The sequence below is a fragment of the Emydura macquarii genome, unplaced genomic scaffold (genome assembly GCF_026122565.2).
Source record: "Emydura macquarii macquarii isolate MOO-44397 ecotype Brisbane River unplaced genomic scaffold, CSIRO-AGI_Emac_v2 contig_1390, whole genome shotgun sequence".
NCBI lineage: Eukaryota > Metazoa > Chordata > Testudines > Chelidae > Emydura > Emydura macquarii.
Window position 1 is genome coordinate 14275373 of NW_027131527.1, and position 27659 is coordinate 14303031.

Consider the following 27659-nt stretch of genomic DNA (forward strand, 5'->3'; position numbering starts at 1 on the left):
ATCCTGCATCCAGCCTATTTTAAAATAATTCCAGCAACAGGGATTCCATGAGAATCCTAGTCCAGTGGTTATGCCACAGGACAGGGAATCATCAACTTTTGAGTTCTCTTATTGAATATAAAATGGCTAATTTTGTTGATTTGGGCACATCCCATAAACTCTCTGCCTCAGTTTTTCCAGTTATAAAATGGGGATAATTACTAACCTACCCTTCAAAGGACTGTTGTGAGGATTCATTAAATAAGGTGTGTAATGCACTCCCATGTTTGAATATAAAGAGCACTATGTAAGTACTGACATACTGAGTATTATTCTTTTGGGAGAATACTCCATAGTCTAATCAAGTTTCAGGAGCTTGATGTTAACAGACCAAGTATGAAAGGGAGGTCTATTGGTTAGATCAATGCCAGTCATAATTCCTTTATTCTCTTCCCAGCACCAACTCACTATGTGACCTGGGCAACTCCCTTTGCTCTAGCCTCCTTTTGCATCAGTTTACTCTTCTATAATACAGTATACTTCTACTTCCCTATATCAGAGGAATATTTAAAAAAAAAAAAAAAAAAAAAAGTGAACCTCAAATATTTGAGCTCTTCAAATAAGAGCGAAATATTACCACCGGACCATATCTTCACTTCATTAGAGCTACATTGATTTACACCAGCTAAGGGTCTGCCCATTGTCTCAATAGCTAAAACCTATACTAGGATTCTTTTTGGAATTAGATGTTAACAATTAAGGGGAAAAAATAAATGCAAAATCCTAAATTGTTTTAATTGGCAATAAAACAAACTGACGGCTCGTTGACAAGTGTTAATAGTGGAATAGGAGCTAATGGTTTTCTGCTACCTCAGTAAGTCTGTGTCTAGTTCTCATCTCCAGGAAATAAAATTTACTCTTTTTCAAAGTCATTTCAGAGTAGAGTCATTGCACAGAGTACAATGTCCCCCGTCTTTTTTTGCTTTCTATTGTCTTCCCCCACGTGAACCATAACCAACTATCTGTATCCAGCTCCACTTGGCTCCTGCTCTCCATGGGCTGGATTTTTTTTATCTTGGTACACTGCAGCAGTAACAACAGTGGTACATGAACTGCAATCCAGTTGATGTTGGACAGATGTCCAGTTGTAGTTCAGGTCTCCAAAATATTTCTGGAGGGCCTTGTTGCATTAGGTCAGAAAAAGTAGCTGTACATCCTTGAGACTTCTCCCTTATACAGAAGGGTACATCCAATAGTAGCAAGCTACTAATGTGCAACAATTATTGCTGTTTGTATTAGGGGAGCACCCAGCTGCCCCAATCAAAATCAGGGTCTTATTTTGCTAGGTGCTGTACAGAGATAGAGGAAGACTGGCCTTTGCCCCTAAGAGCTTCCAAATGAAATGAAGACAAGACAACTAACAGATGTAAAAACAACAGGGGAACAAAGATGAGGACATCAGTTATAAGATCAGACAGTTACAAATGACTAGCGGTGTACACAGCTTGATAGTTCCATGGCATTTTTGATAGAGAAAGAAATTAAATTAAAATATATAAACAAACACCACTGTCCTTCTTCCTTTCCTGTAGGCATCATGGGAAAATTAAATTAAATCTTTATGACTTCAAATATCAAATTGACGCACTGAAACAGTTCAAAATTCTGCCAATCAGACCACTATAGATATCAAACATGATTTGACCAGATATTATGCCAAAAAGTCTTCAGGTGGTTGTCTGACTTCATTATTTAATGGAGTCTAGTCACATGAAACCTATAAAAAAAATTTGCTGGTGCAATGAACACCTCATTTGAAGATACTGTTTTTATTTATATTAATGGTAGCACCCAGCAGCCCCAGCCACAGTTGGAGTTCCATTATGTTAGGCAATGAACAGACACGGGGTCCCTGAGCAGTGCAGCTTGGATAAGCTTGGACAAAAGCAAGCTAGCCTGTACTATATTTGTCCTTCTACTGTACTTTTTGCGTATGAAAATCCTTGGATACAGACCAACTTTCCCTGTACAACATATTTATTGTTGAATCTGCCTTTAAATAGGAAACTGTAAACACTCAGATAGATAGAAAAGAAGTCTAATACTGACTGTACAGTCAGTTGAAAGGAGTAGAGGTCCTTAAGAGAAAAGTTGCAAGAATATGTAGCTTCTTTCCAACCCAACAAATCCTCCAACCTTGTATTCAGTCTTGTATTCTGAGGAGAAAGTTTTAAAAAGACTCAAATTATTTTGGAAGGTTCTAAAGCAGCCAGGGGTAGGTGAGACATGCATACCTCACCTTAACTGTGTTGTAAGGAGATGTCTGACATTTGGAGTCCTGATCTTACTTCTATTGAAGTCAATGGGTGTTTTACCAATAACTACTTCAATGGGAGCAGGAACAAGCCCTAGTTATTAAATAAAATTTGAGTTTTTATAGTTAAAGTTTTAGTACTTTATGAATACGTTTAAAGACATACATGTCACACATGCACATGCATTATGCAATACAGTCTCTTTTGAGTGTTACTATTCCATGACATCTAAGAAAGGACATCAAAACCCAAGATAGAAGGTTAGATAATAGTACAGACTCCAAAGAGAAAATCTTCTGTCAAAAATGATATCCCTATAACACCAAGCACTGTCTGAATTTCTTTCAGCCGAGCCATCTGTTCATTCTTCCTGCCAACGTAACTTCAGAAAGTTGAAATTTATTTCCATTCCCTATAAAGGGAATTTCAAGTTCAATTGCCCCTTCAGAATTTTGTGGCCCAATAATATTTCCAATCCATGGGATCCCATCAGGGTTTTGGGGGAATGAATCATGTAAAAAGCAGCACATCCCCCAGTTTAGCTGTGCTGCCCAGGATTTCCTTTTGTCAGATAGAATCCAAGACAGCAGCTGCTGGGAACCACTGTTCAAAGCCGCCGCCACTCCCAATCATTACTTAGATGGCAGCACTACAGCTTGTGTCCTCAAAATGAAACATGTACTCTCCACTGAAACACTATTTAACTTCTTATAGCAGTCATTAGTGAATGACAACAAATACCCAACTCCTCCAAAGCAACACTACACTAGATGGCAAGGGAAGGGAACTAGCTTCCTCTTGTGGGTGAACCAGACCATTTTGCCGACGATCATGCCACAGTGTGGCCCTGGCTCTTCCTACATGGAGACCAATTGCATAGACCAAAATAAGAAGCTGGATGACAGCAACCATCCTCCTATAAAATGGGTGGGGTTTTTGACCTAGAGAAGAGGAAACACCCAAGCAAACCCAAGTGCTAAGTGCCAGCTAAGACAACATGAAAAGCTTGTCTACATAATATTTGGCTCAGAGAGCACACTGCGTATGAGAAGATGCATAGTTGGAAACTGAAAGCTATGATTTTGTTCTATTCATAGCTAACCACCACCTCCCCTCCTGATTAGAAAGTTCTGAAAGCAACAAGGTGGATCAGTTTACAAGCCACGCATGGTCTTTCCACATTGCTGCAGCGCACACAAGAGACGGTTGTTTTTAAACAGGATTCTTACAAGCCACACCTTTTGCAAAGTAAAAAAAGATTCCTTTCCTCCCTTCCATATCTTTGAATTCAATATGGGGACAATGAAAACCAACTCTCTCTCTCGGCAGTTTCATAACAAGTTGGTCAGGTGTATTCAAAATAGTGAAACTAGTTTTCATGAATGTCGCTAAGACTGAAGCCATGTCTACACTACAAGCACTATAGCAGTGCCATAACTATGCCATTGTAAGTCTGTAATGTAGACGCAGAGTACAGCGACGGAACAGGTTTTGAGTCACTGTAGGAACTCCACCTCTCCGACCGATGGTAGCTAGGTCAACAGAAGCATTATTCTTTCGACCTAGCTGCATCTAGACCAGGCGTTCAGTTTGCATAGCTATGATGCTCATGTGTATGAATTTTTCACACCCAAGTGCCATAGCTAGGTTTACCAATGTTTTAAATGCAGACCAGGTCTGAATAGTTCAAGACCCCCAGACAACAGTCTCCTGGCTTCCACAGAGGAAGGTTCCCCACTACCACCTGACTTCCACCCGAGGTACAAGATGCATTAAAAGGATACCATCAACCTGGAAAAAAAAAATCACATTTTCATCCAAAACTTTGTACCTCTTATTTACAAATCACCCTTAAGGTCTTTATAACTGAAAACAGAGAAAGTGAATTTTCCTGGTGTTTCCTTCCAGCCTCCCCATTTATTTACTTTGTGCATTAGATATCATTTTGTGTGCAGTTTCACTGATTTGTTGGTGGCAGACTCAGGTGCTACACTGGAAGGAGCTCCCTTGCACACCAAACCACATGCTCTGCAAAAGGATGTTCACCACCAACAGCAGCAGCAGAGCTAAAACTGAAGAGGCAGCAAGCAGGCATGTGTACAGAGAGAAAGGGAAAAGGCGTTGGGGGGGGAGATGGGGGCAGAGGACGTACAATGGAGAGGGAGTGCTCAGAAGAACCTTATAAGCACAGTTTGGGAGCAAAAAGAGCCTTCTGAACATTTTAATTCTTTAAATAAAAAACAATAAAACCATGCTCTATGGAAACTTTATTTATTTTTTTAAATAAACCAGTTTTTCCTCTGCCCTCCCCACCCCAAGACTGAGTTCACAGTATCCCTTTTAATACAGGATGCTCTGTTCTGCCCACAGAGGTGTCCACTTAATTCCATTCAATTTCAATGGGAGTTACATGCACGTATGAAAAAGCAGGATTTGACTCCAAGTGAATATCACTTTAAGATTTCCATAGGAAATTTGTTTTTGTGAGGAATATGGGATCGGTTCTTACACGGAATGCTTCATTTAACCATTCGGGTACCTCAGTGTCTCTTGTTCCTCATTCATCAGGGGACGCACAAGTCTAGTCGCACCCAAAGTAGCAGTTATGCTCCTCTGAAATGCTGGTATCCCACTGCATACAGGCTGCAACAGAAAACAGCTCCAGATTTCAACTTATGGCAGCTTATGTGGTTTCCAGCTATATAACAAACCATGTACAAGGGTGCTGCAAACTACATGCTGAGTAGCCTTCTTCCCCCCAGAAAGCCTTCTATGTCCCCGCTGTATTATGCTTAATCTGTGGTATGTTGTGCAATAAGTTTATATTTGAAAGGACACAGTAATGAATTTAATGAACTCTCTGCCATACACATGTACCTAGGGTTCTAGAAAAATTATAGTATTCTATTGCATGGCTGAGGAATAGTATGTAATCGTGCAACTAAAGACTAATATAAGGTATTTGCATAAGGGGGCAGAGTTAAGGATAAGGTTAGAGTTAAGGTTGTGCAAGTCTTGATTGGCATTTCCTGACTTGGGTGCAACTAACATTCTCTTCACACCAGAGATATGGAACTGATGCTATATCACAGTTTCAAGACACTACATTTGGGTTAAAGAAAGCTACAAAATTACTACATTTAATGTCCAATTTTCTCACCTTCCTCCCCACTCATTTTGGTAGGAGGAAGTGAGGGTTGTGTCCTCTCTTTTTTCTTCCTCTGTCTTTCTTCATTATTTAAGGAAAGGGAGGTTCCAGCAGCTTCTCAACTCTGTGATGGGGTGGGTGTACACAGAGCACTCCCTGCATACTTCATGTGAGTCAGGCAGGAATGTTGTTTAAAGGGACACCATCAATTTAAATAGAACACTTCTGTCTCGAAATGTCTTAGCTACTGCTGTGACAAGTGCATGTTTGACAATACTTTGCGTACAGCCATTTTCACCATTTCCCCTGTAAGGTCAGTTTCCTCTTTTGTTTGTGTGGAGTTTTTACATCACAACAGGGGAGAGAAAAACTACTTTTAAAATCAGAAAAGTGTGATTGCAAAGCCACAAAAGTTGGCAGGGACCTTGGCGGAAGCCATAAGACTTGAAATTACCTGTAACTTTTTTTTTTAACTGACAAGATTTCACATTGATAATGTCCCTTTAAAGCGCCAAACTGGGGCTCAGGAGATCTGGGCACAGTCCCAGCTCTGTAACAGGCATCCTGCATAAACCTGGGCAAGTCATGTGGATAATTATAGTTATTCCCCCCCACCACCACCACCCTTGTAAATCTCTTCTATGGAGGAAAAACTATCTAAGAGCTAGGTATTGTTATTTATTATCTGATTTTTCAGGGGTTCTGAGTATCAACAGTTCCCACTGGCTTTGATAGGGTTAAAAACCAAGCCATTTCTCTCTGTCTCAGTTTACTCCTTTGCAAAATGGGCATTATTATGACTTCTACTTGATAGGAGTATTGTGAAGCTTAATTAATTAGAGCTGAAAAAGGCTCTAATATTAATGGATGTGAGGCATTAGAGAAGTGCAAACTATTACCATCATCAGACCTGTATATAAAAAGAGCTGCATGCCAGGCTCTATAGAGCCAAATGGGGTACAAGAATCACAGGTTGATTCCCATTACTGTGAAAAATCCCTCTGGCAGGAATCAACATGATGAAATTAAACTGGAGACCAATAAATTTCAATAGCTCACTTTGTTTCTTCACCTTACAGTTACAGATGTCTGTGGCAACTAACATCATGAAGTGGTCCATTCTTAACTCAAAATGCAGGGTGCATGAGCAACACAACCACCTGTACTCATGCTAACCATTAATCTCCTAACGGCCTGGCTCTGCTCTCAGATATGTGATGTGTTGCTCATGTTATCACATACACATTGCTAAAAAAGAAAAAAAAATCAATTCGTGTGCATGTGTTGATTTTATAAGATGGGCAGTAATGAAGGCTGTGCAGTAATGAAGGCTATACATCACAGATTCAAATTGGTTTCTGCATGTTCTCATTGAAATCAAGCAGAAATAAGACAGTGTCACTCTAAAGAAAGAGAAAGTCAAATGTGTACACACACATACACACAGATTATTTTGATTTTATGCCATTTTTTTGGTAACACCAGCATTCATTTTTAGCCCACATGAGAGAGATTAGTCCCCCTCTATCTCCAGCATACGGACGTTTTTTTCCAGAACAGACAGAGATGAGCATCATCCTGGAAAGCTAAAAATATTTTCTGATAATTCTTGCTTTGTTGGATGAGACAAAAAAAACCTCACTGTCCCAACTAGTAGACTTGGGAGCACTGGAATGCAAGAGTGTGTATTATTGCAAGAAGTGTGTTGGAGCAGGGCATGTTTACAGTGAACTTCTGCAAAGCACAGTTATAACCAGGGACTGTGTCGTTAAATACTATACAGATTTACAATAGTGTCTGATGTACAGTGGAGTGTTTTCTTTTGGGGATTGGCTGAGTTGTGTCTAATTTAGTATTTAAGAAGCCAGCATGAACAGACAATTGCGCTGCCATCACCAAGGCAAACAAGGCTGTCATGTTGTTTGTGACTTAAAAGCAACTTTAGAAAGTATATATTTTTTACAGAACTGAAGCCTTGAGACCAGCAAATGTATACATGGGCGTGCACTGCTGTTTGTATGGGTGGGTGAGCCTCAGGCTGCGTGTCTGCAAACGTGGGTGAATATCTGTGTGCCAATTGTAGAGGTTAAGAAAAACCACATTTCCTATCCTGTAATGCAACTGTTATCACAAGACAGCCTTAAAAGTATCAACACATACAGTATCATGTTACGGGCCTTCTTTCAGCATGAAATTAAGAAATACTCTTCCTCCCTTTTCCATTCCTATTACCGACAACACGCAACTCAATCGCATCACCTCAGCACCACACTCATTTGGTTCTTGTGCTGACTAGTACTTAAATGGTTAAAAGAAAAACCTTCTCTTCTCCCCTCCCCCATTTGAGGCAGAAAAATTTTAAATGCCTTCCTTCATCTTCCCAATTTCCCTCCTTGATTCCTACAAGAGGCTCTCTTCAAATTTGGGGCCAATAGCACTTTGCAGGTTGTTCAGTCCAGTCACAAGGAAAGAAAGGACTGTTATGACAATCTGTGTTGGCTTTTAGCTGCATAGGGCTTATGACACAAAGCAGGGCAGCTCTGATTCTATTCAGTAAAACATAATTATAGACAAAAAACTAGACAGTTCATTACAAATTTACTTTTTTTTTTTTTAAATATACATATATCTTCCCTATTCTTAGGGAAATTTCAGACTCTGCTAAGGCAACAAGTACAGGAACAAGGAGGCAAGATCATTCAGATTATAGGCCAGGATTCTGGACGTTTCATTGTCACCTTCTTCTGGTGATTCATGACAAGTGCCTTCAAATACCAGCAGAATTTGCAAGAAAAGTAACTATAACTTGTACCAGGTTGAAGGACTTGGGTTATGAGAATGCCAGTCCTCACCAGCTGTATGGTACAAGGAATGAAACTGGGTATCTTGTGTTGTATATCTACCCCCAATGGGACTGCGCAGCCCACAGAAACACAAGTGTATATAGTTAAAAAACACAAGCTAGCACAACATCCATTTTAGATTGAAATGTTTTCAAATTTTAAAAAGTAACCAAAGGTAAATGGAACACAGGATAATCAATAACTTACATTTATACTGCACTTTTCATCAACATATACAACTAGCTACGTAAGTGTGTGCGCGCACACATACATACACATCTTTTCTGTCAAGGCTTCTGAAATTCTTGACTTTTGTTTTCTGCCACTCTGACAGACCTGTGAAGATCCTCTCCCCCAGCCCCTACTGCCTATCATTTACACTTTAATCTCCCTGCCATTCTCAAGCACACATATCACAGCCACCATCCTGCTAAGGAGGAAAGGATGCAGTTCCCTTCAGAGCCCATCAAAGCTGCTCCTTAAAACTTTCAGCAAGGTCACTTTTGGGCAACGCAAGGAACTCCCTTTCCACTCCTCACCCTACGGAGTAAAGTCTGCTGTCTCCACAGCAGGATTTTGTTTTTTTACATAGACAGAAGTACTTTACATACCTGATGGCCCCCAGCGCAGGCAAAGAAAGACATTAGAGTCTTATATTTTATTAAGATTATATTAGGCCACCCTCTCAAAGAACTAGTTATCTGGGTGCTTTCCTGATAGTGCAAAAAAGAGAGACAGCAATCCAGGTATTTCCACAAACACTAGGACAATAACTAAGATTTCAGAAGGACAAGACAGGAAAACTTCCTCCATCTCACATATGAAGGTAGAAGATATCAAAGCTCTCTGCTGGGCACAGATCACCCATGCTGAGAAAGAAATAAGAAATCATTTCAACATCAGAGACCACAGAAATAATACCACAAGAGTGAGTGGAGAGATATAGAGAGGGGGGGGGGGAATTTTGTGGACGAAGAGCACACACAATAAGAAAGCAGAGTCTGTCTGAAGTGGGCAAACAAGACCATGTTAAGTCCCAACTAATCTCTACTCAAAGTAGCACAACAGAGCATCACAGAAAACATCACACACACAAAATTCTCAAAGTGAGGCAGCAAGGGTTCAAACTCATCCAAAAGGAGCAAAAGAATCTGCATAGAGCTGTTACAGTACCTGGGTCATTCAGTTTCTTCTTTGCTGTGCTGGAGGGGCACCCAAAAAAAAAAAAAAAAACCTGTAAAGCTCAAAGCTTCAGAAAGCAGTTTCCCTGCACAGGTTTAAACAAATCCTCTCACGCTCCTTGTAATTTCTCCGAACAATCCATTGAGGGCTGCTATGGCGAGGAAGCAGTTAAACCCATCGTTCTGAGCTGATCGAGGAGCCAGCAAGAGAAGCAAAATCTGTAATAGTTTGTTGTCAGTGATCAAACCCTACCCATTGCCAGCAAAAACAGCACCAGCCAAGCAACAGGCGCTGGCTCACTCACTCTGTGAGCAGAACAGCCTTGACTGTCTGTGTGTTGGAGGATGTGGGGGCGGACTTTAAAGAGGGCCAACTCCGTGGGCCTCTCTCTGCCAATCAAAGGCCTGGGACTCCTGGCAACAGCAGCTCACAACCTAAGTGAGTGCAGTACACAGGGACTCCTGCAGTAGGACTAGCTCAATACAGGCCATGCTGTTGAAAAGCTCAAATGCAGGAGGTCTTCCTCCCCACCGGACCCCTACCCCCACTTACTGGCCAAGACAGCACTGCACCTTACCGACAAGAACAGCTGTCGAGAAATTTTAGTCTCAGTTAACATTAAAGTGTCCAGTCTTTAATGTCTGATATTTAAGCTGTTTGATGTTATTTTTTTTATGCTGCCCATTTTGAGGTGCCATCAACTGCTCTTAGACTGGAAGGGGGAAGAGAGCATCAGCTATTTGTCTCTTCATCTGGATCTCCCAAGTGTTGGAATCTGTGAACAGCCCAGATCAGCAGTTCTGGGATGGACAGAGCAGGATCAGTGTGCCTGGCCTAAAACCAGACTCTAAATGATAAAAGAGAGGGAAGGTGGAGGAAAGGGTCACATTTTTTTACTCCTGCAATGCCAAAGGCACTGCTACCTAGCCTCTGCGCACCGGAGTTAGAAACTGCAATTTCTTACTCATTTAAGCATAAAAGATGGGAAGACATTGATCAGAGCCTGTGACATACACAATCCAGGCACTGGTCTCAATTCCCCCATTAACGCTAGGTGACAATGCTGCTTTGAGTGGGGAGCTACCTACTGATTGTATAAGAAAAACAAGTATTCTTTCCCCCAAATGCACACATGGGCCCAGCTTGAATTTCTGTGAATGGCTGAAGTAAGTTCATTGACTAGGTTAACAGAACCTTTTAAAAATAACCACTTTTTAGTAGCTTTTAGAGCATTTCTTTGGGTCCTTCTGGATGAATTTGCTGAAGCTAAAAACGTCATGCTTACCACACATGGATAAAGTTTACACCACACCACATCATTTCACATCAGCATCACCTGACCTACCTTCCACACCTGTTTTCCTTCTCTCCATTCTTCTCCCCCTTCAATATCTCACCTCCCTTCCTACCCATTTACCTAAACTTCTTCTAACAAATTCACATCTAAATATAAATAAATAGATACATAAGTTTTAAAATAGCCAAACAATCATGGAACTATCATGCTGTTTGGAGACCACCACACTGTTTACTCTACTGTATGTTATATCCTTTTCCCCCATGCTCTTGTCCATCTTGTCTATTTAGACTGTTAACTCCTCAGGGCAAGGACTGACTCTCATTCCATCATTCTAGAATGCCTAGCACAGTAGGGCCCTGGTCTTAGTTGATCTATTAACACTCCTGTAATACAGATCATTATTAATAATAAACTCCTCCCATATAGGATCTGTACTGAATTTCTTTTTTTAAAGTGTTTACATTTTTCACCCTAACTCCTTCCATTTATACCAGGACATTTGACAACAAAGGCAATGTACTACAACCAGAAAAGACATTTTATTACAGTGAATTCAATGCAGAATGCACCTAACCATAGTCACGGCCTCTGTCCTGGCATCATTCATGCAGCCACATCCCCTCCTGCTGGATGTCTCACTTACCCCTTTTTTCTTCACTTCCTCATAGTTTTTAGTGTCCCCATCCAGCCAGGGACCCACACACATTCCTTTCGATTCAATAATACTTTACTGACATAACAAACTATACCAATATTGCCAAAGTGTGAGCCATAAAGAGTGTTCCACTCTCTCTCAGAGGGAGGTACTATCTACCCACATTGGGGCAGTATCCCTAAACACAATCAGTCTTCCTACAGTCTCTCACTTTTTCCATTAAGTTGGCACATCGTAACTGTATGCCATGAGACTACCTTAACAAAAAATAATTTTGAACCAAAATTAGAGATCAATTTCCCAATAGAACTGTCCACTTCATGAAAGATGGAATCTGTGGTCAAACTGCATTTCTGAATGGTGCTATTTATGTGACTTATGGCTGTAAATAGAGACGTTTACTCATTATACTGTTGTGCTCTCAATAATTTGTTCACCATTACGTTGTTCTCCGTTCCTTTCAACACCCTGGAATTCTATTACACATATTCTTTATAGCTCCCGTGTCTCAGATCAGCTACCCTCTGGTTGGTGACTGCAGGAAACCTAGGTCCCGATACAATGTTAGGTCTTCCACTCCCTCGTTTGGTGGCTGCCCAATACACTGCAGCAGAGGACAGTGCATTGCTTCTAAAGAGTCAAGACTGCCAGCTGCTATGTGAACAGATTCTGCTAGCTGATCAAAAGATGGCACAACGTGGGAAGGAGAATGCTCACTTGCTACAATGGTGGTTGCCTGAAGGCAAAAACAGAGCTGGTGCTAAGCATAAGCAGATTAAGCAACTGCTTAGGGCCCTGAGCATCTAAAGGGGGCCCCCTATTTGCTTTTTTAGTATGTGTTAGGTGAGAGGGGGCACCCAAAAATATTCCTGCTTAGAGTCCCCAATGGGCTAGCACTGCTTCTAGGCAAAAATATTATAAGGGAAGACAGAATGATGGTTCTCTCAAAATGAAAAATGGTTGAGAGAACCTCAGGACTCTGTCTGGACTAGATATAGTTGTACTGAAAGAATATTTCAATGGCTCAACGCAATCACCACACGCACACGCCTAGAATTCCTGGGTTCCTTTGTGCCCATACAGGGAGCATACTGCCTGGTGTCAGGCAACCTCCACATAGAGAAAGCCAGATAGCCATCTCTTATCCCCACATCATGGCCAACTACAATACTCTAACTTCCCTGTTCTCCTTCTGTGCTTTCCATTTAACAGAAGGACAAATAATGAGGCTGTCCCAGGTCCATAGCAGTGACTTGACTATCTTGCACACTATGGGGAAGTCACACTCCTATGGAACCAGGTTTCCTCCCTGTTACTAGCACCATGCCACCTGTAACTTGTTGCAGTTTACTATCACCAATTATAGTTGATTCACACAAAAGAAAAAAATCTTTAAGTTTTGTTTGTTCTCATTTAGGGTTTTCTTCTTGCTTTTATTCCTGCCCCTGATTTACATTCCTTGTCCAAAATTTTATTTAGACTGCAAGTTCTTTGGTTAAGAGATGATCTAGTCGTCTAATCTCTAAAGTGTCTAGCATTAGTGCTATATCAATAATAACCATCATCATCATTTAGATGGATAAATATTATTTCAGTGATGGTAAACAGCGGTGAGCCACTAGCAGAAAGGGTCAGTGATGCAAGAGACGGCGAATAGGAATGAGCACTCACCAAAAAGAACCTCAGAATGGCCAGACAGAGTTTCTTCTTCTGAACAATAGCAAGTGAAGTATTTGACGCACTCAAGATCCCAGCCTATTCTAATGATCCCAACCTACTAAAGAGAATACAATCTCATAGCTAGATCAGAAGACTAGGACTTGGGACCTTCTGGTTTTTGTTCCTGACTCTGCCATTTACACGCAATGTGATTTTGAGCAAGTCACTTAACCTGTGTAAGATGGGTATACTACTACTTATCCACTTCACAGGGCTGTTGACAAATGAATAAAAATTGATTTTTTAAAAAAATCAAAATCAGATTTTTATTTAAATTGTATTTTAATTTAAATTAAACATAGGTTTATTTTCTTAAAAAAACCCTATTTAAAATTAAATTTGAAATTGACCATCTCTCTTAAGGCCTAAACTTATAACAATCTGTTAAAATCTTTTAAATTAAATACAAGAAATAATAGTAAGCAGTACATGTTTGCTGTCAGGTTTTAAAGGAAGTCAAATCCCTGAACTGGTGGAAATCAACAAACTCTGATTTGGGCTTTTGACAGCACTAGCCTCTTCTGCAGGTGTAGAGAGAATATTTTCTTAATATCAGTTTATTCAGCTAGTTCAGTTCAATTGCTGTTTCATTCAAAGCTAAGAAACCAATTAGGAGTTGAAAAACGAGGAAAGCTTGTTTGTCTCTTCCACTCTATGAATAAAAACTAGGTGTGTGGATGAAATCTACTAGTTCTAAAATCTTTAAAGACATGCTGACCAGAAACAAGTAGTTAATTCACTCATTAACTACAGATAATACTTCTTTTGTTTAATAAACGTTTTAAATGCAACATATGTTTTAATAAACTTTTTCCTCCCTATGTATCTAGAAGGCAGTTTTATTTAATTTAAAAAAAAAACTTGCCATTCTTGTGCCTTTTCAATTGAATTTGAATTTCCATCCAAATAGAGCTTGATATAAATCACAAATAAAAAATTAATAATCTAAATAAGAAATGTATCATTTGTCATTTTCTAACATAACAACATGGTAAAAAAGAATCTGAATAAGCTATATAATTGCTTAAATAAATATGTATAGATATAAGCATACCCTCCTGTTTAGCAAAAAGAAGCACCAAATTTAATGTGAAGGCTATATTTAGTTGCAAATCAACATGTTTTAATGGTTGCCAACTAATGAGAATTAAGCTTTCTTTTAAGAAAATAACTAAAAAGTACAATTAAAGTCAAGAATTTAAGTCAAGGTTTCCTGCTTGCTGATTTAAATCCTAATTAAAATCAATGATTTACATCATTTTGATTTAAATCAATCCACCCCAGGCTTGGTTTTGGGTTTTTTTTTTTTTTGGTTTTTTTTTTACAACAAGGGATCCTTTATTGACAACAGCGTAAAAAAAACCCTCTTGGCTGTTGCAGCCCCCACACAAGCAAACGAGCGCCCGGCTCTGGGTGCACTCCGCTAACAGAACCTTACAGCAGGGAGGGGCCGGCACGACACAGGGAGCAGAGGGCGCTGCCTGGAGAATCATACAAAAGGCAGCATTGGATAGTCAGGGAAGCGAGTGAGAATCCTTCATATGCCAGGCACTTGGTGTTCGCGCTGCTGGGTCGCAGGCAGATGCCGAGTGCTGAGCACACGCGGGGCAGGGCGGGAGAACAGAACCGCTGAATAAATATACAGGTTCCTCGGCCAGCGCCAGGGGAGGGAGAGGCTCCGTGTCCGCCGTGCACAGGCTCCCTTGCCTGACAGCAGGCAGGGACACAGAGCAGGGAGCCCGTGCGTGCTGCCCATGGCCCTGGCCAAAAGCGCTGGGCCAGGCTGCCCAAAAGGAGAGGGGGGAACAAGCAGGCGCAGCAGGACGCAGGGGATTCAGGCAGCCGCGTGGGCTTTCCTGCCAGGCTGCCATCGCCAAGGGAGCAGAGCCCAGCCCTCCAAATTGCTGGACCTCGGGCCTGTTGTGAGGCTGTTGTAGAGCATTTTGAATTCTCCAGATAAGAGGCACTATTGGAAGTGGAAAGTACTATGAACATTCTTTAGGCTTTGGAAACAATCCAAGTAAGATTAGAGCTGCCAATGCAGACAATGCCTTTGCACCCACCTTCCATCTCAGTCCCTCATTAGAACCCTCAAGTCAGGCAGCCAATTTTTACCTGAAGTACAGATTGATGAAAAGAGAAAATTCAACCAGAAAAATCAGTCACAGAGTCCTAACTCCTTTTTCCCTCAACTCCAAGGAAATGAAGGGGCAGGAAAGGGTCATTTGAGCTCATATAAGAGACATAAGAACTCCCATCTATTATTTTGCTTAGTTTTACTTGACCACCCAGATTTAAGTCCTCTGTCACAAAAACAAGAACTAGATACAGCTCCCTCTGAAGCCAATCACTGCGGCTCCTAAACATCCAGAGTGGGTGCTGCCCACTGACACTTCCCATGCAGCATTCTTAGCAACCTGTGTCAGAGAGAACTAAAACCAGTCCCAAGATCTAGACACAGCAGAATGCTGAGGTGCAACCAGAGCATTCTACCAGCATATGGTGCTAATTTAAAGTTCTCTCTCTCCCCTCCCTGCCCCAACCATGTAGAGATTTTTCATTTTAGGAAATATTATACGTATTTTCCGAGCCTCCAAAGTACGTACTTGAATATCATCTGTGGATGTTGCCCCTCCTTTGAAGACACTGTCGGTTCACACTACAGCTGCCCAGCAGAAGCCAAATAAATATTTATAGAATACCACAGGCTAAAGGAAAAGAAAAATAGTATTAACACATTAGATGTCAGTGGGAGTGAGGGAAAGGAATGTAAACGGAGCCCAAATACAGTCCGAAAATGGTAAGGCTGGAAGACAGGGCTTGAAAGTTTGTTAATGTGATGTATGTGCCAAGGCTACTAGATAATAGCCAGACTGCCTACCTTGCAAGCTGCTCGAGGAATTGGTTTACTTTAGGCAGGGATGAAAACTCCTGGCTGGGCCATAAGAGCACACTGACCAATGCAACTGTTTCATTGTCATAGCAAAACCAATGACAACAACTCCAGTCAAGGCAATTAGGTCATGTGGTCTAAAGTGTTTAGAAGCAAAGGGATGGGCGCTAACAGGACTCAGGGCTCTAATGTGGATTTTGCCAGGCCTCTGACCACTGTATGACTGGAGGCAAATCATCTATAGTGCCCCAGTTAGAAAATGGGCTAGGAAACAAGGACCTCGCCTACAAAACTGAACAGAGCTTCCATGGGGAAATAAGAAAAAAAAAAGAACAGAGAAAAATCTTGAGCTTTCATTGAGTTCTCCATAGGGAAGACACACTCACTGATAAGTCAAAATTTTATAATCCTCCTTTAAAAATTAGGTAACGGATAAAAATTAGAACTATAGGCCAAATTCAGTGGTAATGTAAACAGAGGTGTACATTACATGTAAGGGCAACAGGGAAAACTAGAAACACGAAGGTGTAAGAATGCAATAGAGGTGAAAATCACATTTTAATCTAATGGTGGAAACCGAAGTGGCATAACAAAAAAGGCAGAATGCTAGGAATGCAATGGAATTTTTTAAGAAGTTTCAAAGAAAGAAAGACATGGTATATAAATAATATATATATATTAAATAGCTGCTGCATTGTATCCCAGATCTAATTGCTTACCGTGGGCGGAGGGGGAGAAAATTTCTACAGTTTGTGAAGCTCTTTTTAATTATTTCTCTCTCTCTCTCTCTCTCTCACACACACACACACACACACACACACACCACTGTATTTATATTTCTGTTATCTTATCAAGGATCACATAACATTAACAATAAAATAAAAATATAAACATAAAAGAATGAGCAAAACCCTTACAGCTTAAAGATCACTTTTCATTATTTCTTTTTAAGAGGAACACAGGAATCACAAGAAAGTGTTCAGTTATCACTCCACTGTCCCCCTCCCCCAACTTACACCCAGATTTCAACTGTCTGAGCTAACCAAAATAGATCACTGGTTTATTATTACGTTACAGAAAACATCAATCCCTGGAGAAACTTTAGCAGTAGAAATGGTTGAGAAAGAAATGGGGAAAATTTCAATATTTCCCTTTTTTCTTAAAATTTAGGGGAAAAAATTGACCAACTGTATAGCTGGCTACAAAAATGGGGGGAGGGACAGAAGGGACATTGCAAGAATGTCACCAACATTTCCCGTTTGCTTTTCCCCACAATTTTTGCTAACATTTCAGAATCTGAAAAATTTCAACCAGCTCCTTTTAGCGGGGGAGGGAGAGAGTTTTTGTTTTCCCTTTTTCCTCTCTTTTTTGTTTTTTAAAATTAGGTCTGTTGCCAGCCTGTTTCTAAGCAACAGAGCTTTCCTCTCATAGATTTTGTGCCATGATACTATTTATGAAGCTCAAATGCTGAGAGAAGAGAGGAGCTTAGCATAAACTTTATATATGAAAAGAAATCTGCATATTCACATACTAGAAAATGGAAGAGTGGGTATATGTGAAGTTAAAAGTTCTCTAAAAAGGTTTTGTCAGCAATCCAAATGGGTGTTTTATCTGCTACTTAGCAACGTATATTTTGAATTTGGTATTTCCCCCTATCCTCTGCATCCCAGAGTTTTTATTATTAATATTATTATTCAATCCTTTAGGCAATGATTTTAAAACAAATCCATAAAAATCCATTATTGGCCAGGATGGGGTGAGGAGCCCTATCTATAACAAAAGCAGCTGCAAATTATAGAAGGTACAGTTTAATCCAAACTGATTAAGAATGAAGAGCCTTAAATATTAAAGCTGCCTGGATCCAATCATTTGAGCCTGCTGATGTGTACACCACATTATTTTCCACATAATATAACTTCTTGTCTTTTTTACTGGAATGTGTTACTACTTTTTTTTTTTATTTGAATTACAGTAACACTGAGAGAGAGGCCAGCTTCGCTGATGCTGTTACTGCTGAAAAACTTCTTGCCGAGTCCATTGGAGCACAGAGCACTGCATTATGACCCTCAACAGAACAGTGAAATAGGGTGCCCCAAATGCACAGACCAAGAGAAAATAGAGAAATGTATACTTTTTCTCCACTTCTGTTCTGTCCTCGTTATCTAGGGGGGTTACCCAGAACAAGAACTAGTAGGAACAACATTTTCAGATGGAAATGTTATTTTCATGTTGATAAAGTCCCTTTAAGGGACTTGAATGCTATATAAGATAACGTATAGATAATGCATAGAATTCTGCAGAAGGCACTGACAAAGCAACAAACCTCTGAAGTGAACTCATCCGTGTTTATTAAATCATCAGGCAGCTATATAACTACTGGCCAGCACCCATCCAAGTATTATTTATTATTCCCATAGTTGAGTCTCTGCGGCAGCATCCAACAGTTGGTTGATGCAGGTGACAGTAGGTGAGGGCATTAGGAAGACCATTGGGCCGATAAAGAACGAGACAGCTCCACTGAAAGATCTGGATAGCAATATAATAACTGACAAAAAGAAGCAACGGAAAAGGTGGATTGAGCATTCTGGAATTATATTCTCAAGGGAGTCTGTAGTAGATCAACATGTGCTAGACAAATTGCCTGGGTTTGAAGTTATGACTTTGCTGGATGCCAAACCTACACTAGAGGAACTTGATTAAAGTATCAAAAAGATTCCCAACCACAAAGCTTCAGGATCTGACTGTTTACCTGCTGAAATCTACAAATGTGCAAAGACTTGCTGCAAAGATTGCACACGGTATTGCTACGCTGTTGGAAAGAAGAAACTGTTCCTCGAGGTTTTAAGGATGTTTGTTTCATCCAACTCTATAAAAACAAGACAGACAGACGTTACTGTAATAACAACAGGGATATAGTTCTTCTTAACATCACAGGAAAAATCTTAAGCCCTATTTTTTTTTACCTAGACTTCAAATACTAGCTGAGAGAATCTATCCTGAGAACCAGTATGGCTTCCGCTTGGAAAGGTCCACCATAGACATGATCTTCTTTGTAAGACAACTGCAGGAAAAGGGCAGAGAGAAGTGTATTCCATTGTTGCATGGCTTTCATAGATTTAACAAAAGCCTTTGATATGGTTAGTTGATCAGGACTTTACATTGTTCTGAAGAAGCTTGGTTGTCCACCTATGTTGCTAAACCTTGTGAAATCCTTATACAATGGCATGAAAGCAACAGTAAGGTATTAAAACCAAGAGTCTGACTCGTTTAACATCAACAATGGAGTGAAGCAGGGCTGTGTACTGGCTCCCACATTGTTTAATATTTACTTCTCATTCCTGCTTCAACATCCGTTCTGCGATGTTCAAGAGGGTGTCTATCTTAGCACGAGACATGATGGAGGTTTGTTTAACATTGCCAGGTTCAGAGCTAAGACAAAGGTGAAGGAGATCATCATAAGGGACCTGTTTGCAAATGATGCAGCCCTTGTGGCTCACAGCGTTGATGCCCTACAACATCTTATTATCAAGTTCTCTGATTCATGCAAAACCTTTGGGCTAGCAAAAAGATTGAAGAAGACTGTTATCATGCACCAAGGCTCTTCAGAACCAGTTGCAGATATCATCTTAGATGGTGCTCATCTGGATATTGTTGACCAGTTTTGCTACCTTGGCTCTATAGTTACCAGCAACGTAGATCTTGATGCTGAGATCAATCAGCAAACCAAGAACTTTGGTCTTTTGCAAAACAGAGCCTAGAACAATAACAAATTGTCAACTAAAGTGAAAATCCATATTTATGAGATGTGTTTTATCCACTCTTTTATATGGCTCAGAAACATAGACAACGTACACCAAACATACAAAAAGACTAAATAGCTTTCATATCAGATGCTTATGTAAAATTCTTCAAATAAGATGGCAAGACAGGATGACAAATGTGGAAGTGTTAAACTGTGCTGGTATGTCATACATGAGAACTTTGATAGTAAGAAAAGACTGAGGTGGCTTCAGCATGTCAAGCAAATGCCAGATTACAGGATCCCGAAGAGTGTGTTGTACTCTGAAGCTCATGAAGGGTCTAGAAAGAGAGGCAGACCAATGCACAGATTCAAGATGTTGCAAAGATGACTTAGTATCTTTTGGAATCTCTGGGGGAAAGAGTACAGAATGCTGCTCTGGTTGGCAGAGTCAGCTTGTAGATGGAGCGAGATGGACTGGATAAAGCTTTGTGATGATCAGCGTCAGAGAAGGAAAGAATCTGCTGCTCAGATTCAGAGCACTGCTAGTGTGTGGGAATGCCCTACGTGTGGACAGGACTGTCACTCACACTTCGGACAGAGCAGCCAAAGAATTCATCAGCACATTCACCGTGCTCTGTGAAGAGCAATGGTGCCACTTACTTCCTTATTCCCATGGTTTATTCTGAATACTGCAGTAACCCCAGAAACACTTTATCCTCAATACCATCCCTCAACAAGAGAGGAGAGAGTGATCAAGAGGAAACCAAATTTAGAGGAATAGAAAGCAGACAACACAGTATATTTCTGAAGACCACAAGAGCAGCTTGTCCCTGGATTTTGTACATCTTTTTAGAAGACTCATGCAAGGAGACTGAGCAGTAGTCAGTAGATCAGGGATCATAATTCCCTGCAGGCAGCATGAGAAGCACAAGTAGCTCTATGATGCTACATATGTGTGGGTTTGAGTATTTCAGAAGCATGGCTGTCTATAAGTTACATGTACATAACCTCTAGTGCACTGCATGGCCAGTCATGCAGCAGATTTGGGTTCAATTCCCAATCTTCCATTCCTAAGGCCAGCAGGAGCTGGAACTAGCAGCATTCCAAGCTTGTAGCAGCTGAGGGAGCCATTCAACAATTCCTCTGGCTGTTTGAACAATTGAATTAATATGTTCCACAAGGAGTCAACACAAGAGTAACAGAGGATGCAATATGAAAACTCAAGGCTGGGGTGTAAGTAGGCTCTAGCAAGGATGCAAAGGACTGTATCTCTTTCAAGAGAATACATTTGGTCTCATTCAAAGAGGTTTCTCCTCAGGGCAACATGTCCCTGTTTCCTTACACTGCTTTTCATCATTTGACTTAGCATGAAGCTGTCACTTTCACAACAAGATAGTGTAATAGCATCACATTCATTCAGGAACTTTCCAAAATATTCACTGTTACATAACAATGAACCATCCCAGATTCACATGACTGCTGTAAATTCATTTGACTCCTGCAGTGCTGTGAACATTGATTTTTTCATCAAGAGCAGTAAGATTGTTTTGTGGTTGGGGGATTGCTTATTCATGGAATTTCTTTTAGAAAAAGGAAGGAAGGAAGGAAGGAAAAGGAAGGAAGCAAGGTGTTCAAGGCTGAAGTTGCCACTCTTCTATTTAGCCCTTTGCACAAGGGACATGTATTTCTCTGTGAAAGTATGGCAATTAATCCCATCAATTCTATTAGCCAGAATGTACAATGAAAACAGCCCAGGCACAGCGGTCTACAGAGAAATATAAGGCTTCTAGATTGTGAATTACAAGGAAGTCACAGGCAGCTGTGAGGTGAGAACTGCTTGATTGCTCTCAGTTCATTTTTAGAAAGATTATTGAGATTACTACAATAGAAAGTAAGGGACTGATAAGCATTGGCTAGAGTCAGGACTGGTGTAGACATCAAGAAAATTTCACACACTTAGACAGCAGTTTCAGGGCACCTCAGTTCTTATCAGTGGGACCATTGCTATTCTGCTCCAAGGAGCCCACACAGCTCTGCTAACATACCTCAGTCCTGAACTGCAAAGCCTCCTATTGCCGTTCCAGATCTGGCTTTCCCCTAAATAGATTAATAATCACAACAAAGGGTGTGATGGTTCCACAACATTCACAAGTGTCTACAAGGGGTTAGACTAAGACCACATTCATCTATGCATGTGTTCTCAGATTCTGAATTTAAATCCTTTAAGGTCTGTGTCTGAGGGTCAGAGGTACTAAGCCACCACACTGCTATATTACTATGCCACCTAGCATTCCTAAGGATATAGAATCATAGACATGTAGGACTGGAAGGGACCTCAATGGGTCATCTTGTCCAGTCCCCTGCACTTAAAGCAGGACTAAGTAATAACTAGATCATCCCCACCAGGTGTTGTCTAACTTGTTTCTTAAAAGCCTCCAATGAAAAAGATTCCACAACATCAAAACAACTCAGACACCAACCACTTCATTCATAATATTGAAGTTGTTATTAAAGCACAGTGCATGATATTTCCAGTCTTGCTTCACTTACAAATTATAGAATACACCTTGCCAGTGTTTTTCTAAACTTTTTTGTTACACCACTTAAAACTTGGAATTTATAAATGTAAAACATAACACTTTGACTTGTAATCTTATTTTAAAATATTCTATTCACCCCGTTGCCTTCAGTAGTTGTTGTTTTCCCGTTATAATCTCTATGAATGTCATTTGCCCTGTAGAGTCCCCTGCTGGAAAATTAAAGTAATGCCATCTCCCATAAAGCATGCTTCATATATTTATATAGGTATTTTTCTTCAGGAAATGTATTGTACAATAATTCTATGACTACATCAGTGGAACTGTTTTCAGTATGGAGTGGAATTACATTAACAAAACCAACAATATTTTAGACTGGGTCCTCTTTAATCAAAGAGAAAACAATATCAGAGTTTTAAAACAAGCCTTAAATCTGATATAAGGATTTTGTATATTTTTAACCACCTAATAAAAGTCTCTTTAAACACATGCAGAATACAGAATCAAAGATTATGTCTGGTGCCCTGCCTTTCTGGATGGTGGCACAGATGCTTCTACCAGGGAGGGTGGGGGGATACACATTGATTTCAATGGAAACTAGGAGCCCAAATACCTTTGTGGATCTGGGCCTAAGATATTAAAGGGGTTTATAAATTTAGGATACAAAGCTTTAATGTGACACAGTGGAAAATGGGAAGCCAACAGAGGAAATCAAAAAAGAGAGAAGTGTGGTCAGAGCAATGGACAAGGAAGAAAATCTTAGCTGGAATCTTACCAGAATTTTGTATGGTCTGGAAGGGAGTGACATGGGAGTCCAAAGAGGAGGAAGTTGTAATAATATCAAGATGACAAGATGCTGTGCTAGCTTTAGTTGCAGGGACGGGACTGTCTGATTACTTTACATCCTGCTTCAACCAAGAATAAGATGAAACCTCATGCCACTGTCAGAAGTTTCTGGGTTGCCTTCAGTTACTGACCAGACCCAGCTAGTTGCATACTATATATGCCACCCAACTGTGGGAAGTGACCAGCAGGAACAGTAAGATCACCTTAAAAACCTGATGAAGTGGGTTGCAGCCCACGAAAGCCTATGCCTGCAGAAATTAAATTTGTTTGTTGTTTGTTTTTTGTTTGTTTTTAAACCTGGTATCGGTCCAGTTCCTAGTGGACTGTAGTGCACATTATAAACACGCTGCCACCCATCACTGCCATCCCTTGAGGAGCCAATACATGAAGGGGTCCAAAATTTGAACTACCATGCTAGTCAGGGTATACTGGGTAGCATGATGGGGAGGAAGAATATTGGGGACTGGTGAAAGGCTAACTCTTTCAGGAAGGATCTTAAATGCAAAATGTTGCCCCTGCTTGTAGCTCAAAACACAACACAAATACCAACCCCACTAATCACATTCATTCCCCTCTGCTGCAAAAGTTTCAAAATAGGCCTGGATGGTTTATCAAACATGCCAAAGAGAAGCTTGGAATATTTTTCCTATTACTATATTTAGTGAAATGGGTATTACGAGTAAAAGGAGCAAGACTGACACCATTTGCCTTGGGGAAGAAGATGATTACCCAGCTAGGGCCCTACTGAGTTGTCTTTTTGATGGGACAAAAGAGAGGACAACCAACTCAGTGTGTCTGACCAACAGAGGTTCTCAAACTGGGGGTCGTGACCCCTCAGGGGGTCACGACATTATTATGGGGAGGGTCACGCACTGTCAGCCTCAGCACAGGCTGGTAAAAGGTGGCATGGCATGGGGGGGTCATCACTTTTGGGGGGGTCGTCACAGCCTGAAATATTTTCAAAGGGGTCCCAGCAAAAAAGTGTGAGAACCCCTGGCACCAGAGGGATGCGAGCTGCTGGAGCAGAGAGAGTGCATACCAAAGACTGCCCGATAGGAGGAGCACACAGAGGAACCTTCCTCAAATGGGGGAGGAGGGGGGAGGTTTGCTGGAGAAAAGGAAAGTTTGCAGCGTGGACTGTCCTGCCTATGAGAACTCCCCCTTCCCACCCAGCCAGCCTCCCACAAATACCCCATGCAGCTCAGCCCTGCCCTGCCTGCCTCCTCCCAGGGCCGGCGAGAGAAACCTCCAGGGGGCCGCAGAGGCAAGGAAGAAAGAGGCACTAGCCCCGGCGGAGCAGACAAGGGCGGGCAAAGCCCCACTCTCCTCTGCGGGACTCTAGGAAGCTGGTGCATCGAACCCCGGGCGGCTGCGGCTCCCTCCGGCCCTCGGTGGGATGCGAGGCGGCTCGAGGCGCGGGCTACTCACCGGGGCGGCGGCATCCCCCGCGCTCCCCGGGCCGGGGGCAGGGCGCGCCGGGCGGGCACGCTGAGCAGCAGCCTTTGTTTGCGGCGACTCAACTTTCTTGTCTCTTCCAGGCACAAACCCGGCGTGCTGGCAGCCACCCCAGGGCGCCCGCGCCCTCACACCCACACACACACCCAACGCCTGCCTGGGCGAGCTCTCAACACGGGCGCCACCGTGGGGAACAGACAAGGCAAGAGACACGCCCGGCCCGTCAGCACCGGCGCCTCCGGAGCATGCGTCGTCTTCCTGCCCCGGCGACACACACCGCTGCAGCAGCTGTGCCCCAGCCCTGGGCGGCGGCGCGGGGTGAGCGCACCGCACGTCCCGTTTCGGCCGGGTCAGTGTCCCCTGTTTAAGCTCTGTCCCGGACGTCATGACTTTTGGCAAAACTGGGCATTTGTCCCCCCCCACCCCCCCGTTTGCTCCTGCTATAGGGGGGCATGGAGCAGCCTCCCGCAAGAGCAAAGGGGACAAAGATCCAGCGCCCCGTTTTCAGTTTAGGGAAATATGGTCACCCTAGGCAGATAGCGCTGCCGAGCCCCTCCTCCGCCCATCTTCACCCTCGCCCCCTTACCTGGCCACACTGAGCGTGTGAATTACTTACAGCAGAAACAAGTGAACCAAGCTGGTCAGCTGATATTTGATCCAACGTTACTGTTTGTGTTTTGTTTAAAAGAAAGAGAAACAAGAAGAAGCACCACAAAGTTATGATCTGTGCAAACGTTTCCACGTGGGATGGTGTGATTGTGTTGTGAGTATTCTCACTAAGAATCATTTATTGTATTACTTATGACATTTTATTATTTCAGCAGAAGCGATTTATCAAACAACCCCCTACAATATTTTCAGTTCAAATATTGTAAGACTGGGCTACTGTTTGACAATCACAATGTGCACATGATCCCCTGCCTGCGTCCTCTGAAATGAGTCTAGTGCAAAAACAATTAAGCAGTGAAACATTGTTAGTTTAAACAAGGAGAGTCCTGTAGCACTTTAAAGACTAACAAATTGAATTTCTGCAGGCATAAGCTTTCCTGGGCTGTAACCCACTTCATCAGCCCAGGAAAGCTTATGCCTGCAGAAATTAAATTTGTTAGTCTTTAAAGTGCTACAGAACTCTTGTTGTTTTTGCAGTATACAGACTAAAATGGCTACCCCACTGGAACTTTTCACCATTGTTAGTTTATTATTTCCTTTGGGAGTCTAAGGTGTTAGTAATAAGATTTAAGATTTATTTTTCTATTACAGGGTGTTTAGCCTGAAGTGTCCTGTGAAGTTAACTAAATAAAGGCCACAGAATAGGGATGAATTTCCCTGGTGTCCTTTGTAATCATATCTATTGCGCTTTTTTTGCTTGCAGATGCTCAGTACTTGGATCAGAGGCCTTCAAGGAACACTAACTGGTGCTGACATGATCACTGTATTTTCCTTACTGCCTCATAGAATTATGGTGAGAATTAGTTGAGATCCTCAAATTAAAAATAAAAGAGCTATAGAAATGCAGTATTGTTATTTTTATAAGCAGGCTGGTGAAAATGTGAAGGGGAAAACAAATTGATGAAAATGGTTAGTATAAAACTGTTGCCAATAATTCAGTATTTAAAAATTTCAGAGGGCAACAGAGGTATTTCATAAGCAGGGTCCAATTTGCAAACTTAGGTGCCTAAAGTTTGACATCAAATTCCATTGATGAGCTGGGGGAGATTTGCACCAGTACCTTATTAATAGAGGCAGCCACTGGGCCCAATGAAGATTAATCTGTTTTTTATTTTATTTAAGTATGTTTTTAGCCCTTTTCCTTCCAGAGATAGCCTTGAAGACATACACTGCTTTGAACTGATGTAAACTGACTGCTGGGCTTGAAAAGAACAAGCAGGTGAACTCCACTTCCATAGCAGGAGGCTGGGGAACACTGAGACACATTGTGTAAAATGAGTGGGTTATGTCTGAGTTGAATCCTAAATAGTTACCTCACTAACCTTGAAAATCATGATGCCAGCTCTGTGTGTAACGGTGTGACCATGGAGAAAAATAATTGGTTATGTTGAGGGGGAGGCAGCCTCTCTACCAGTACATCCCTTTATGAGGTGCAGATTATACACATGGTCAGCAGCTGTGCTGGTTTGCATTTAGGATGAGGGTGGACCTATGGGCCTGCTTCTTGGCTGCTTCTCCCCTCCTCCGTTGAGCCACTGTAACCCCAGGGAAGGAAAAGGAAGACAGCCCTTGGCTTTCTCCTGTGTACAGGTAACGTAATTCTGCCTGGTCCTTAGAGAAACTGTGTGACAGGGGAAAGTTCCTTACCGCCCTCTCAGCCCCCATTGTGCACTCCTGGAAGGGCCAGGCAAGAATCAGGCCTATAGTTTGCTTTTTAAAAGTGCTATTATTTTATTATATTTACTTATGAAATTCCAAAGATATGCTTGCTGCTTTACAGACACATATAAAGAAAACATCCCTCCTCTCAAATTAGTTTACAATCTACATGTAATCAAGCAAAGTGCAGGGATGGGATAAAAGCAAAGTGACTGTTTATGTTTGGCACATATCTTGTGAGCATCATTCTTTGTGGTTTTGCCTTCCTGGGAGAAAAGGTGTTATGTATATTTGAGGGTTATAAACAACAAGAAGGAATGGGATGAAAATAAGCAAAGATAAATTTAGGCTCTAATTCTTAACAGCAAGATGAATAAGATGGTGGAATAGTCCCCCCCAAAAAACAGCAGGAAGTCTCATCAGTTGAGGCCCTTAACGCTATACTGGACAAAGCACTGAAGATAAACTAACAGCCCTGCTTTGACAGGGATAGGGCTTTGACACTAATTAGATCTTTCCTATCTGATAAGTTTATATAAGGTCTTACAGGAGGCAAACATACCAAGATGATGATTATTGCTCCTCCAGTCATGTTGACAGGTAATATTTACAAAAAGAAGTTGGTTTAAAAAGTACATTGGCTAATCTCTGGTTTCTTTGCACTTCTCCAATGAACCAGACAGCCCCAAACCTGGTTTAACTGATCAATTAAAATGG

General features: G+C 41.4%; 2 protein-coding genes across 10 annotated transcripts in view; one reads left to right on the forward strand and one right to left on the reverse strand.

Annotated features, from left to right (window-relative positions):
• PALD1 (phosphatase domain containing paladin 1) overlaps positions 1-26653 on the reverse strand; it is a 166002-nt gene extending 139349 nt beyond the window's left edge. For 2 of the 6 annotated variants that reach the window (XM_067552679.1, XM_067552684.1), the window contains exon 1: positions 24588-24702. In XM_067552679.1, the coding sequence (XP_067408780.1) occupies positions 24588-24601 (14 nt within the window). In that variant the 5' untranslated portion in view covers positions 24602-24702. Of the gene's footprint in view, positions 1-9458; positions 9758-15747; positions 15850-18783; positions 18877-24587; positions 24728-25230; positions 25281-26605 lie in introns of those variants that run through there. The other 4 variants (XM_067552681.1, XM_067552680.1, XM_067552682.1 and 1 more) reach the window with 4 other exon arrangements.
• Positions 24273-26180, forward strand: LOC137156080 (uncharacterized). Of its 4 annotated transcripts, none has more exons than XM_067552686.1 (4): positions 24273-24550; positions 24698-24932; positions 25303-25377; positions 25987-26180. In XM_067552686.1, exons 1-4 carry the CDS (start codon positions 24354-24356, stop codon positions 26089-26091), a joined length of 612 nt encoding a protein of 203 aa, XP_067408787.1. In that variant the 5' UTR covers positions 24273-24353; the 3' UTR covers positions 26092-26180. The 4 variants fall into 4 exon arrangements, 3 of the variants coding, with proteins under 3 accessions (XP_067408787.1, XP_067408788.1, XP_067408786.1); XM_067552687.1 differs by having other exon boundaries at positions 24273-24423; XR_010920663.1 differs by having other exon boundaries at positions 24327-24394.
• Positions 26654-27659: the final 1006 nt, after the last annotated feature.

Bases quoted from the DNA above. Each gene is read 5' to 3' on its own strand.
- LOC137156080 (XM_067552685.1), top strand. From the start codon at position 24,354: ATGCAGCTCAGCCCTGCCCTGCCTGCCTCCTCCCAGGGCCGGCGAGAG. The intron at 24,933-25,302 runs GTGAGCGCACCG...TTTGTTTAAAAG, and splicing joins GCCCTGGGCGGCGGCGCGGG to AAAGAGAAACAAGAAGAAGC. The intron at 25,378-25,986 runs GTGAGTATTCTC...TTTTGCTTGCAG, and splicing joins TGGGATGGTGTGATTGTGTT to ATGCTCAGTACTTGGATCAG.